The sequence below is a fragment of the Salvelinus fontinalis genome, unplaced genomic scaffold (genome assembly GCF_029448725.1).
Source record: "Salvelinus fontinalis isolate EN_2023a unplaced genomic scaffold, ASM2944872v1 scaffold_0059, whole genome shotgun sequence".
NCBI classification, from domain to species: Eukaryota; Metazoa; Chordata; class Actinopteri; order Salmoniformes; family Salmonidae; genus Salvelinus; species Salvelinus fontinalis.
Genome location: NW_026600268.1, coordinates 153,847 through 168,350, shown reverse-complemented (window position 1 = coordinate 168,350; position 14,504 = coordinate 153,847). Strand labels below are relative to the sequence as shown.

General features: G+C 45.3%; 1 protein-coding gene across 2 annotated transcripts in view; it reads right to left on the bottom strand.

The window, feature by feature from the left end:
* LOC129842647 (microtubule-associated serine/threonine-protein kinase 1-like) overlaps nucleotides 1-14,504 on the bottom strand; it is a 96,430-nt gene that overhangs the window by 71,980 nt on the left and 9,946 nt on the right. The window contains exon 2 of one of the 2 annotated variants that reach the window (XM_055911271.1): nucleotides 10,834-10,865. In XM_055911271.1, coding sequence (XP_055767246.1) covers nucleotides 10,834-10,865 — 32 coding nt within the window. The remainder of the gene's footprint in view (nucleotides 1-10,833; nucleotides 10,866-14,504) is intronic. The other variant, XM_055911272.1, reaches the window with a different exon arrangement.

Here is a 14,504-nt window from a genome sequence, read left to right as displayed (position 1 = left end):
ACTGACAAACTGAAATGGACCACGCACACAGACAGTGTGGTGAAGAAGGCGCAACAGAGCCTCTTCAACCTCAGGAGGCTAAAGAAATGTGTCTTGTCACCTAAAACCCTCATACATTTTTACAGATGCACAATTAAAAGCATCCTGTCGGGCTGTATCACCGCCTGGTACGGCAACTGCACCACCCGCAACTGCAGGGGTCTCCAGAGGGTGGTGCGGTCTGCCCAATGCATTACCGGGGGCAAACTACCAGCCCTCCAGGAAACGTTGTAACGTTTTACAAATGCAGCATCTCACAGTCTCTTCTCTGTCAGCCCAATGTCGAATCATGTCCCAATTGCGTGACGACACGTGCACAGAGGTTATCCACCAATCACAACCCTAGACAGCCTTTCACAAATTGTAACCACGCCGGAGAAGTGTAGCGGCGGTAAGAGTTCCACCAAAATGGAAAGTGAGGAAGCCAGCTCAGCCTCTCGTGAGGATGAAATCATCCCCAAAAAGGGCAGCAATGTTTTTTCAGTAATATGGAAGTGGTTCGGGTTTAAGAGGTCTGATGTTCAGCAAACGAATGTCCTGTGCAAAATGTTTAGAAAGACAATTTCTACGAAAAGCAGCAGTACAACCAACCCCTTCCATCACCTGCAAACGAAACACGCGGTGCAATGGGAGGAATGCATGAGACTACGCAACGCCGATTCCAGTCACCCGTTTCCCAAAACGTCTGCTAAAAGACAAACTACCATAGCCGCATCCTTTTCAAACATAATCCCGTATGACAAGAAAAGTTTGAGGTGAAAGGAGATAACGGATGCAATCTTTACAGTAGAAAAGCCAGGCTTTAAAAAGCTGCTAGGTACAGTTGACCACAAATATCAGCTGCCAAGCCGCAAGTATTTCACGGAAGAAGCCCTGCCGCGATTATACACTGCTACCCGCGAAAGAGTCACAGAGAAGCTGGCTAGTGTTTCTTATTTTTCCACCACAGCCAATCTATGGTCGAGCAGAACAACAGAGCCATACCTAAGTTTGACAGTCCACTACATAAATGAAGACTGGAAATTGCAAAATGTCTGCCTCCAGATGTCTTACTTCCCCAATTATCATACGGGTGAAGTAATAGCCCAGGGTCTCAAAGACTCTCTGGCATCGTGGAAGAATAGAGAAGACCGACAGGTGTGCATGACAACTGACAGCAGGAGCAACATGATTAAAGCATTGCGCTTGAACAACTGGACCCACCTGCTGTGCTTTGGGCACAGGTTTCAACTCGCCATCGGTAAGTGTGACATTGGATAATTAAAGTGAATTCAGAAAAGTTATGTTCAGGCCAGCTGTAGGCTAATGTGTTAGTAGTTGTGTCATTCTGCCAATCCAATAGCAAATAACCACAGGCTGTTTGATTTATAACAACAAATTAAATTAATTAATACATTTTCAATCAAAATTATTTTATAAATTACATATTCAAACAGCTAGTGGTCAAACATTCCTAAACAATAGAATAGACATGTGGGTGTGTGTTGTTCATTTGTGTTGTTCATTTGTTTTGCAGAAATAGGCTTGAAGCCTTGTATATTTTTTATTTGAATAAAGAAAGTTCAGTTAAAAATTATGTCTTGGCCTTTTTTAATTTGTTTAGAGAAAAACAAGAAATCGAGATATATATATCGTGAATCATCCAAACCTCTGAAAAAAATATATACTTTTAGGTCATATCGCCCAGCCCTATCCAGAAGGCGAGGTCAGTACAGGTGCATCAAAGCTGGGACCGAGAGACTGAAAAACAGCTTCTATCTCAAGGCCATCAGACTGTTAAACACCCATCACTAGCACATTAGAGGCTGCTGCCTATAGGCATAGACTAGGAATCACTGGCTACTTTAAGGAACGGAACACTAGTCATTTGAATCATGTTTACATATCTGGCATTACTCATCTCATATGTATATACTGTATTCTATGTTATTCTACGGTAACTTAGTCACTTAATGTTTACATATCTGCCATTATTCAGCTCATGTGTATATACTGTTTTCTATACTATTCTACGGTATCTCATTCACTCAATAATGTTTACAAATCTTGCATTACTCATCTCATATGTGTATACTGTTTTTCTATACTATTCTACTGTATCTTAGTCTGTTCCGCTCTGACATCGTCCATATGTATATAGTCTTAATTCATTCCTACTTAGATGTGTGTGTATTGAGAATATGTTGTGTAATTTGTTAGATATTACTTGTTAGATATTACTGCACTGTTGGAGCTAAAAGCACAAGCATTTCGCTACACCCGCAATAACATCTGCTAACAACGTGCATGTGACCAATAACATTTTATTTGGGTCACTTAAACATAGCCTAAATACCACACTGATAGTGACTCACTCACTGGCCACTCAAACCCTTGTCCAAATTGATAACTAGAAAATGTCACACACACACACACACACACACACACACACACACACACACACACACACACACACACACACACACACACACACACACACACACACACACACACACACACACACACACACACACACACACACACACAAATACCTCAGCTTTTGAAATGTCTAACACCTCCAGACAGCATTCGTGCCCAGAGGCAGAACAGGAAAGACTGCAGACTGCAGAGCTCGCAAAATCAAACAAAATGCAAATGAAATGCTTTTTGAAAAACGCCTCTGCAAATGCTTTATATTCATTCCGTATTCATATCATATTCATTTCACCCATACAATAACAGGTACCTTCTGTGCTACAATGTGTCACGTTCCTGACCTATTTTATGTTATTTTTGTATATGTTTAGTTGGTCAGGGCGTGAGTTGGGGTGGGCATTGTATGTTTTGTGTTTAGATCACTGTTAATCAGCCTTATATGGTTCTCAATCAGAGACAGGTGGTTTACGTTTTCCTCTGATTGGGAACCATATATAGGCTGGCTGTTCACACTGTTTGTTTGTGGGTGATTGTCTCCTGTGTTTGTGTCTGCGCACCACACGGGATTGTTTCGGCGTGTTATTTCGTTTATGTAGTCTGTTTCCTGCTCGTGAGTTCTTCGTGTCTTTTATGTAAGTTCCATGTTCAGGTTTCGTCTACGTTGTCCGTTTGTTATTTTGTATTTCTAAGTATAGTTCGTGTCAGTGTTCGTCTGTCTTTTCAATAAATCATTATGTCATCACACCTCGCTGCGCATTGGTCTACCGATCCTTCTCTCCTCTCCTCGTCCGAGGAAGAGGAAGACGACACCCGTTACAGAATCACCCACCAACCTAGGACCAAGCGGCGGGGGAGAGCTCAACAGAGCAATCAGGACTCGTGGACTTGGGAACAGATCTTGGAAGGAAAAGGACACTGGGCGCACATTGGGGAATATCGCCGCGCTCGTGAGGAGATGGAGGCAGCGAGAGCCCAACAGCGGTGGTATGAGGAGGCAGCAAGGAGACGTGGCTGGAAGCCTGAAAAGCCCGTGAGTACTTCCCAAAAATTTCTTGGGGGGGGCTAAGAGGTAGTGGGCCAAGGGCAGGTAGGAGACCTGCGCCCACTTCCCAGGCTTACCGTGGAGAGCGAGAGTACGGGCGGACACCGTGTTACGCAGTAGAGCGCACGGTGTCTCCTGTACGTGTTCATAGCCCGGTGCGGGTTATTCCACCTCCCCGCACTGGTAGGGCTAGATTGGGCAGTGAGCCAGGTGTCATGAGGCCGGCTCAACGCGTCTGGTCTCCAGTGCGTCTCCTCGGGCCGGCTTACATGGCACCAGCCTTACGCATGGTGTCCCCGGTTCGCCTGCATAACCCAGTGCGGGCTATTCCACCTCGCCGCACTGGCAGGGCGACGGGGACCATTCAACCAGGTAAGGTTGGGCAGGCTCAGTGCTCAAGAGAGCCAGTACGCCTGCACGGTCCGGTATTTCCGGCGCTACCTCCCCGCCCCAGCCCAGTACCACCAGTGCCTACTCCACGCACTAGGCTTCCAGTGCGTTTCCAGAGCCCTGTTCCTTCTCCACGCACTCTCCCTATGGTGCGTGTCTCCAGCCCAGTGCCTCCAGTTCCGGCACCACGCACCAAGCCTCCTGTGCGTCTCCAGAGCCCTGTACGCACTGTTCCTTCTCCCCGCACTCGCCCTGAGGTGCGTGCCCTCAGCCCGGTACCTCCAGTTCCGGTACCACGCACCAGGCCTAGAGTGCGCCACGAGAGTCCAGTGTGCCCTGTTGTTGTTCCCCGCACTCGCCCTGAGGTGCGTGTCCTTAGCCCGGTACCTCCAGTTCCGGTACCACGCACCAGGCCTATAGTGCGTCTCAGCCGGCCAGAGTCTGCCGTCTGCCCAGCGGCGCCTGAACTGCCCGTCTGCCCAGCGGCGCCTGAACTGCCCGTCTGCCCAGCGGCGCCTGAACTGCCCGTCTGCCCAGCGGCGCCTGAACTGCCCGTCTGCCCAGCGGCGCCTGAACTGCCCGTCTGCCCAGCGGCACCTGAACTGCCCGTCTGCCATACGCCGTCTGAACTGTCCGTCTGCCATGAGCCTGCAAAGCCGCCCGTCTGCCATGAGCCTGCAAAGCCGCCCGTCTGCCATGAGCCTACAGAGCCGTCCGCCAGACAGGAGCCGCTAGAGCCGTCCGCCAGACCGGATCAGCCAGAGCCTTCCGCCAGACCGGATCAGCCAGAGCCTTCCGCCAGACCGGATCAGCCAGAGCCTTCCGCCAGACCGGATCAGCCAGAGCCTTCCGCCAGACCGGATCAGCCAGAGCCTTCCGCCAGACCGGATCAGCCAGAGCCTTCCGCCAGACCGGATCAGCCAGAGCCTTCCGCCAGACCGGATCAGCCAGAGCCTTCAGCCAGCCATGACCGTCCAGAGCCGTCAGCGAGCCATGACCGTCCAGAGCCGTCAGCGAGCCATGACCGTCCAGAGCCGTCAGCGAGCCATGACCGTCCAGAGCCGTCAGCGAGCCATGACCGTCCAGAGCCGTCAGCGAGCCATGACCGTCCAGAGCCGTCAGCGAGCCATGACCGTCCAGAGCCGTCAGCGAGCCATGACCGTCCAGAGCCGTCAGCGAGCCATGACCGTCCAGAGCCGTCAGCGAGCCATGACCGTCCAGAGCCGTCAGCCAGCCATGACCGTCCAGAGCCGTCAACCAGCCAAGAGCGTCCAGAGCCAGCCAGCCAGGATCCGCCAGTCATTCTGGTGTTGCCCCTCATTCTGGTGTTGCCCCTCATTCTGGTGTTGCCCCTCATTCCGGTGTTGCCCCTCATTCCGGTGCTGCTCCTTATCCTGGTGATGCCCCTTAATTTAGGTGGGGTTATTTGGAGGGTGGTCATTGTGGGGAGGCTACAGAAGCGGGGATTGATTATGGTGGGGTGGGAACCACGCCCGGAGCCTAAGCCACCACCGTGGTCAGATGCCCACCCAGACCCTCCCCTAGACTTTTGGTGGTGCGTTCGGAGTACGCACCTTGAGGGGGGGGTTATGTCACGTTCCTGACCTATTTTATGTTATTTTTGTATATGTTTAGTTGGTCAGGGCGTGAGTTGGGGTGGGCATTGTATGTTTTGTGTTTAGATCACTGTTAATCAGCCTTATATGGTTCTCAATCAGAGACAGGTGGTTTACGTTTTCCTCTGATTGGGAACCATATATAGGCTGGCTGTTCACACTGTTTGTTTGTGGGTGATTGTCTCCTGTGTTTGTGTCTGCGCACCACACGGGATTGTTTCGGCGTGTTATTTCGTTTATGTAGTCTGTTTCCTGCTCGTGAGTTCTTCGTGTCTTTTATGTAAGTTCCATGTTCAGGTTTCGTCTACGTTGTCCGTTTGTTATTTTGTATTTCTAAGTATAGTTCGTGTCAGTGTTCGTCTGTCTTTTCAATAAATCATTATGTCATCACACCTCGCTGCGCATTGGTCTACCGATCCTTCTCTCCTCTCCTCGTCCGAGGAAGAGGAAGACGACACCCGTTACACAATGGGATTTTACAGTAAATGTGATGTATTGAGATAAATCTATGTGGCTAACATACATGCCTACATGCCTACATGCCACAGTGGCATAATAACCAGTAGCCACAGATTCAAATCCAGAGAAAAGGTATTTTAGCATTTACCAGAAACACTACTCTAAATCCATCTCTACAGGTATAGAGGAGGGAACTCACTATCTACTCCTATAAAAGGTGAGGATATTTAAAACTAATGCTGGGCGATATGGGCAAAATATCATATCACCATATTTTTTTTAATTGACGGTATGACAATATTTGACAGTATTTATGATTTTAAATGATTACATTTCTAAATTTTCTTTATAAGTAGTGCATGACCTCAGGGTGGCAACACATACATTCTAAGTGATCACAATGGGTCTTTCTCCATTCTAATTGTTTTATACTGTTCAATTCAACTTCAACCCCAAATATTGTTTTGCATTTTCATACGTTTTTGCATTTCCTGCACTCATTTGAGATCATTTCCACACTGCCATGTAGGGCTGCACGATATGGGCAAACAATCTAAACCTGATTTTGAACCAAATGTTGCAATAGCGATTTTACTTATGATTCAGAGCAAAACACTTGGGTGAACTGTTGGAATCATGGAAATAGAATGATTATTCTAATTCTATAGATTGAATACAGTTGAAGTCGGAAGTTTACATACACCTTAGCCAAATAAATTCAAACTCAGTTTTTCACAATTCCTGACATTTAATCCTAGTAAAAATTCCCTGTCTTAGGTCAGTTAGGATCACCACTTTATTTTAAGAATGTGAAATGTCAGAATGATAGTAGAGAGAATGATTTATTTCAGTTTTTATTTCTTTCATCACATTCCCAGTCGGTCAGAAGTCTACATACACCCAATTAGTATTTGGTAGCATTGCCTTTAAATTGTAGCCATTTGACTAGATGTTCAGGAGTCTTATGGCTTGGGGGTAGAAGCTGTTTAGAAGCCTCTTGGACCTAGACTTGGTGCTCCGGGTACCGCTTGCCGTGCGGTAGCAGAGAGAACAGTCTATGACTAGGGTGGCTGGAGTCTTTGACAATTTTTAGGGCCTTCCACTGACAACGCCTGGTATAGAGGTCCTGGATGGCAGGAAGCTTGGCCCCAGTGATGTACTGGGCCGTTCGCACTACCGTCTGTAGTGCCTTGCGGCCCAACTTGCTAAGAAAAGACAAACTAAATGTTTGCAGATGTAAGCAACACAAACTAATGGTGTAATTATAGAACGCTACTGGGTTTATATTAAGAAGCAAAGTGAAAACAGCATTGTTGTCATCAACATTGTTGCATGTGCTGCATTGACCCTGCAGCCTGAACACAAGTGTCTCGTGGTCGAGGAACAACAAATGCACTCCTTGAGTGACAGGGGGAGGGGCTAGGTCTGTGTGGAAAACGGCATGGAGAGAGAGAGAGCGGAGAGAGATGACTCAAGTAGCGAAGTAAACTATAAAAATGTACGTTAAACACGGCATATCACATTTAACAAACCAAACATTCAAATACCGTTATAGAAGGTAAAGTAAAAACCCAAACCGGTCCATGTATCAATACCGGTATATCGTAAAATACGGTATACCGCATAGCCCTCTTTAAAACCTACCTTAGCCTAGTTTAGATATAGTAGTATGGTGCAAAATAAAACAGTTTAGTCATACTGACTCAGCTAATAGAGGACTTTCTATCACTCAAATCTTAATTCAGTTCTGTTTTGAATACAGTACTTAATGACTGTTTAGTAACCGTGTGCAGGTGTACTACTGATATACAAGCTTTTTCCTCCTCACTTCAATTAGTGAAAGAGACACACACTGAGGGAAGGGAAAGCCACAGACAGGGAGAGCGAGAGAGATGAGTCAGAAGAACGATGTAAGTGAGGGAACGCTTCAGCACCAGAGAGAGAACGATTGAGAGAAAGGAGGAATGCCCGGAGTGAGGGAACGCTTCAGCACCAGAGAGAGAACGATTGAGAGAAAGGAGGAAAGCCCGGAGTGAGGGAACACTTCAGCACCAGAGAGAGAACGATTGAGAGAAAGGAGGAAAGCCCGGAGTGAGGGAACACTTCAGCACCAGAGAGAGAACGATTGAGAGAAAGGAGGAAAGCCCGGAGCAGCACCAGAGAGAGAACGATTGAGAGAAAGGAGGAAAGCCCGGAGTGAGGGAACGCTTCAGCACCAGAGAGAGAACGATTGAGAGAAAGGAGGAAAGCCCGGAGTGAGGGAACACTTCAGCACCAGAGAGAGAACGATTGAGAGAAAGGAGGAAAGCCCGGAGCAGCACCAGAGAGAGAACGATTGAGAGAAAGGAGGAAAGCCCAGAGTGAGGGAACACTTCAGCACCAGAGAGAGAACGATTGAGAGAAAGGAGGAAAGCCCGGAGTGAGGGAACGCTTCAGCACCAGAGAGAGAACGATTGAGAGAAAGGAGGAAAGCCCGGAGTGAGGGAACGCTTCAGCACCAGAGAGAGAACGATTGAGAGAAAGGAGGAAAGCCCGGAGTGAGGGAACGCTTCAGCACCAGAGAGAGAACGATTGAGAGAAAGGAGGAAAGCCCGGAGTGAGGGAACGCTTCAGCACCAGAGAGAGAACGATTGAGAGAAAGGAGGAATGCCCGGAGTGAGGGAACACTTCAGCACCAGAGAGAGAACGATTGAGAGAAAGGAGGAAAGCCCGGAGTGAGGGATCGCTTCAGCACCAGAGAGAGAACGATTGAGAGAAAGGAGGAATGCCCGGAGTGAGGGAACGCTTCAGCACCAGAGAGAGAACGATTGAGAGAAAGGAAGAAAGCCCGGAGTGAGGGAACACTTCAGCACCATGGACAGCAACACACACAAGCTCTCAGAATGCCAAGCTACACGTCACTCTGATCCCGAGTGTGTGTGTATGTGTATGAGAGAGAGTCTGCATCCTTTCAAAGCCCCCATTTCTCACATGCTGACAACTTCTAACCCCTCTCTCCAGAAACATGTGAGGTGTGAAGAGACTTCCTATAGTGCTGCTATTTCAGAGCTCAACTGTGCATGAGATTGTCAGTGTGTCGGGTTTACAAGAAACCCCCCCCAAAAAGTTGTGTGGGGTATAAAGCTTCATGGGGCAAAACCGATTTCTGTCCAGTGAACTGACGTTAGAAGACTGTGCATACAGGCACATTCATGTGGAGGCAAATCAAATAAACCCCAAACTTGGAGTCACCTGAGCGTCAGTTTAGATTTACAACTTAAATAATCCACGGGTAAAGAGGTTCACAGGGGCTAAAATATGTTCCCATTTACAGAGTACTCCTTTTCTATGTTTCTCCCAAACATAACACACGTACACATACAGTGGGGCAAAAAAGTATTTAGTCAGCCACCAATTGTGCAAGTTCTCCCACTTAAAAAGATGAGAGAGGCCTGTAATTTTCATCATAGGTACACTTCAACTATGACAGACAAAATGAGAAGAAAAAAATCCAGAAAATCACATTGTAGGATTTTTTATGAATTTATTTGCAAATTATGGTGGAAAATAAGTATTTGGTCAATAACAAAGGTTTATCTCAATACTTTGTTATATACCCTTTGTTGGCATGCAGATCTCCTCTAGAGCAGTGATGTTTTGGGGCTATTGCTGGGCAACACGGACTTTCAACTCCCTCCAAAGATTTTCTATGGGGTTGAGATCTGGAGACTGGCTAGGCCACTCCAGGACCTTGAAATGCTTCTTACGAAGCCACTCCTTCGTTGCCCGGGCGGTGTGTTTGGGATCATTGTCATGCTGAAAGACCCAGCCATGTTTCATCTTCAATGCCCTTGCTGATGGAAAGAGGTTTTCACTCAAAATCTCACGATACATGGCCCCATTCATTCTTTCCTTTACACGGATCAGTCGTCCTGGTCCCTTTGCAGAAAAACAGCCCCAAAGCATGATGTTTCCACCCCCATGCTTCACAGTAGGTATGGTGTTCTTTGGATGCAACTCAGCATTCTTTGTCCTCCAAACACGACGAGTTGAGTTTTTACCAAAAAGTTATATTTTGGTTTCATCTGACCATATGACATTCTCCCAATCTTATTCTGGATCATCCAAATGCTCTCTAGCAAACTTCAGACGGGCCTGGACATGTACTGGCTTAAGCAGGGGGAAACGTCTGGCACTGCAGGATTTGAGTCCCTGGCGGCGTAGTGTGTTACTGATGGTAGGCTTTGTTACTTTGGTCCCAGCTCTCTGCAGGTCATTCACTAGGTCCCCCCGTGTGGTTCTGGGATTTTTCCCCACCGTTCTTGTGATCATTTTGACCCCACGGGGTGAGATCTTGCGTGGAGCCCCAGATCGAGGGAGATTATCAGTGGTCTTGTATGTCTTCCATTTCCTAATAATTGCTCCCACAGTTGATTTCTTCAAACCAAGCTGCTTACCTATTGCAGATTCAGTCTTCCCAGCCTGGTGCAGGTCTACAATTTTGTTTCTGGTGTCCTTTGACAGCTCTTTGGTCTTGGCCATAGTGGAGTTTGGAGTGTGACTGTTTGAGGTTGTGGACAGGTGTCTTTTATACTGATAACAAGTTCAAACAGGTGCCATTAATACAGGTAGCAAGTGGAAGACAGAGGAGCCTCTTAAAGAAGAAGTTACAGGTCTGTGAGAGCCAGAAATCTTGCTTGTTTGTAGGTGACCAAATACTTATTTTCCACCATAATTTGCAAATAAATTCATAAAAAATACTACAACTACAATTACAGGCCTCTCTCATCTTTTTAAGTGGGAGAACTTGCACAATTGGTGGCTGACTAAATACTTTTTTGCCCCACTGTACACACCAAGGCACTACCCAATGAACCCAAAACGCAAACTCACCTGCTACTTTTTCGGGGCAGAGGCAGATCCTTCTGGAGAACAAGAGAGAGGGACAGAGAAAGAGAAGAGGGGACACAAATAAAATATCAGATTAGTGTTATACACTCTTAGAAAAAGGGGTTCCAAAAGTGTTCTTCAGCTGTCCCCATAGGATAACCCTTTTTGGTTCCAGGTAGAACCCTTCAGAACCCTTTGTTTCTTAGTGTATAGTTAGTTATACATACTGTACATTGTACAGTATATAGACACAATTAACCCTTTAGTTTTGGGGCCATTGGGGCAATATACTGTTGAAAGAAGGTGCCTAACCCCAACAACCTCTTGCCATATCTGTAACTTCAAACACTTCATGCTCTAAATCCAGCTTCCCCAACCCTTCACTGATGACATATTACATTATTATTACCACACTCACAGGCTGAGTGGAGCCAGTCAGATCCAAAATGGTCGCCCTGTTTACAACATTGGGGACAGAGAAGCAGGAAACTAACGTGATTACGATCCATTGGGATTGATCTGAGAGAGAAACACTCTCCTATAGTCTCCATGTTGTGCTCCCTTAACACGATCCCCAGTCCAGGATCATATTACAGTACTGTTTCTATTATAAGGCAATAAAATGACATTTTATGAAGTTATTCTATAGATAAACTGCTGTTCTCCTGTCGCTCCTGTCAGTTTCTATCAAGGACAAGGACAGCATGAGAGTTTATCTCCTCCCACGCAGAACCAATACCGTATGTGTGTGTGTGTGTGTGTATGTATGTGTAGTGTGTGTGACCAGAGCCCTCATCAAAAGTAGTGCAAAATATAGGGAATAGGGTGCCATTTGCAATGCAACCATAGTCTAACCTCATCCCCAGACTAGTGTGCATTGGGGAGGAAGTGTGGTTGTGGAGACTACAGACGAACTACAGTGTATACAGACCACAGGTGGCTGGTTGCACCTTACTTTGGGAGGACGGGCTCATAGTAATGGCTAAAACAGAATAAATGTAATAGTATCAAACACATCGTTTCCATGTGGTTGGTAAAATTCCATTCACTTCATTCCAGCCATTATTATGAGCAGTCCTTCCCTCAGCAGCCTCCTGTGATGACATAGCCCCAGCTAGGGAACGTTCTCCGTCCCTTCTGAATCTCCAATCCATGTCTCCTCTCTTTGCCCTTGTTGACTTGCCCTCTAACATCTGATAGAATTGGATCAGCATCAGCAATATACAGATGTAGGATCTTAATTTCAGCCAGTTTGCTACAGCAGGAAAATAATCCAGCAGCAACATGAAATGTGAATTATTATGTGGATTATAATTAATGGACATTTTTGTAGGGGTTGATACATTTTTCATGAGTGAAAATCAACCCTGAAATTTCTAAGTGGAAATTCCAAACTTCATAAGCATTTTTTAAACCTGCGACAGGTTGATCAAATTAAAATCCTACATCTGTATGATGCTATAAGCATGATCTCTTATACCTATTCTAAAGCTTTTAAATCCATGAGGGGACAGTCAACAAAGGCATAGACAGGGTGGGGACTGGGGAGTGGGGCTAGAGAATCAGAACACTCCACTTCTCTCAAAGGAAGGTGACATCATTCACCATCTTCGTTCTCCCTGGGATATGTTACATCATCAAGGCCACAGACAGGAAGTGACCTAAACTGATGTGACTAAAATGGAGCTCTGCGTGGCGCCTTGGAGCAGAACTAATGGATGGGGGGGAACCTTTGTGTGTGCGTGAGTACATGCATGTGTTTGTATTTGTGTGTGTGCATGTGTGTGTTACCATAGGCCTTTGAAATCCACCTTGACTACAGTATCAACCTTGAGATCTCTCAGGTCTGTTGAATGGAGAGAATGTATAAAGGAATGGATGAAGAGAAACGAAAGAAAAGCCAAGCTGTATGAAAAGGAAAAGAAGGACAGTAGCAAACAAAGGAAGGACACACTGACACAATCTAACTTGACTAGGAAGGACAACATGTCAACATATTAAGTAATGGCTAGGAAGGACAGCATGTCAACATATTAAGTAATGGCTAGGAAGGACAACATGGCAACCTATTAAGTAATGGCTAGGAAGGACAACATGTCAACATATTAAGTAATGGCTAGGAAGGATAACATGGCAACATATTAAGTAATGGCTAGGAAGGACAACATGTCAACATATTAAGTAATGGCTAGGAAGGACAACATGTCAACATATTAAGTAATGGCTAGGAAGGATAACATGGCAACATATTAAGTAATGGCTAGGAAGGATAACATGGCAACATTAAGTAATGGCTAGGAAGGACAACATGGCAACATTAAGTAATGGCTAGGAAGGATAACATGTCAACATATTAAGTAATGGCTAGGAAGGATAACATGGGAACATATTAAGTAATGGCTAGGAAGGACAACATGGTAACATATTAAGTAATGGCTAGGAAGGACAATATGACAACATATTAAGTAATGGCTAGGAAGGACAACATGGTAACATATTAAGTAATGGCTAGGAAGGACAACATGGTAACACATTAAGTAATGGCTAGGAAGGATAACATGGCAACATATTAAGTAATGGCTAGGAAGGATAACATGGCAACATTAAGTACTGGCTAGGAAGGACAACATGGCAACATTAAGTAATGGCTAGGAAGGATACCATGTCAACATATTAAGTAATAGCTAGGAAGGATAACATGGGAACATATTAAGTAATGACTAGGAAGGACAACATGGCAACATATTAAGTAATGGCTAAGAAGGATAACATGGCAACATATTAAGTAATAGCTAGGAAGGATAACATGGTAACATATTAAGTAATGGCTAGGAAGGATAACATGGTAACATATTAAGTAATGGCTAGGAAGGATAACATGTCAACATATTAAGTAATGGCTAGGAAGGACAACATGGTAACATATTAAGTAATGGCTAGGAAGGATAACATGGCAACATATTAAGTAATGGCTAGGAAGGATAACATGGCAACACATTAAGTAATGGCTAGGAAGGGCACATATTAAGTAATGGCTAGGAAGGACAACAGGTCAACATATTAAGTAATGGCTAGGAAGGCCAACATGTCAACATATTACGTAATGGCTAGGAAGGACAACATGGCAACATATTAAGTAATGGCTAGGAAGGATAACATGGCAACACATTAAGTAATGGCTAGGAAGGATAACATGGCAACATATTAAGTAATGGCTAGGAAGGATAACATGTCAACATTAAGTAATGGCTAGGAAGGACAACATGGCAACATATTAAGTAATGGCTAGGAAGGATAACATGGCAACACATTAAGTAATGGCTAGGAAGGATAACATGGCAACATATTAAGTAATGGCTAGGAAGGGCACATATTAAGTCATGGCTAGGAAGGACAACAGGTCAACATATTAAGTAATGGCTAGGAAGGATAACATGTCAACATTAAGTAATGGCTAGGAAGGATAACATGTCAACATATTAAGTAATGGCTTGGAAGGACAACATGGCAACATATTAAGTAATGGCTAGGAAGGACAACATGGCAACATATTAAGTAATGGCTTGGAAGGACAACATGGCAACATATTAAGTAATGGCTTGGAAGGACAACATGGCAACATATTAAGTAATGGCTAGGAAGGACAACATGGCAACATATTAAGTAATGGCTTG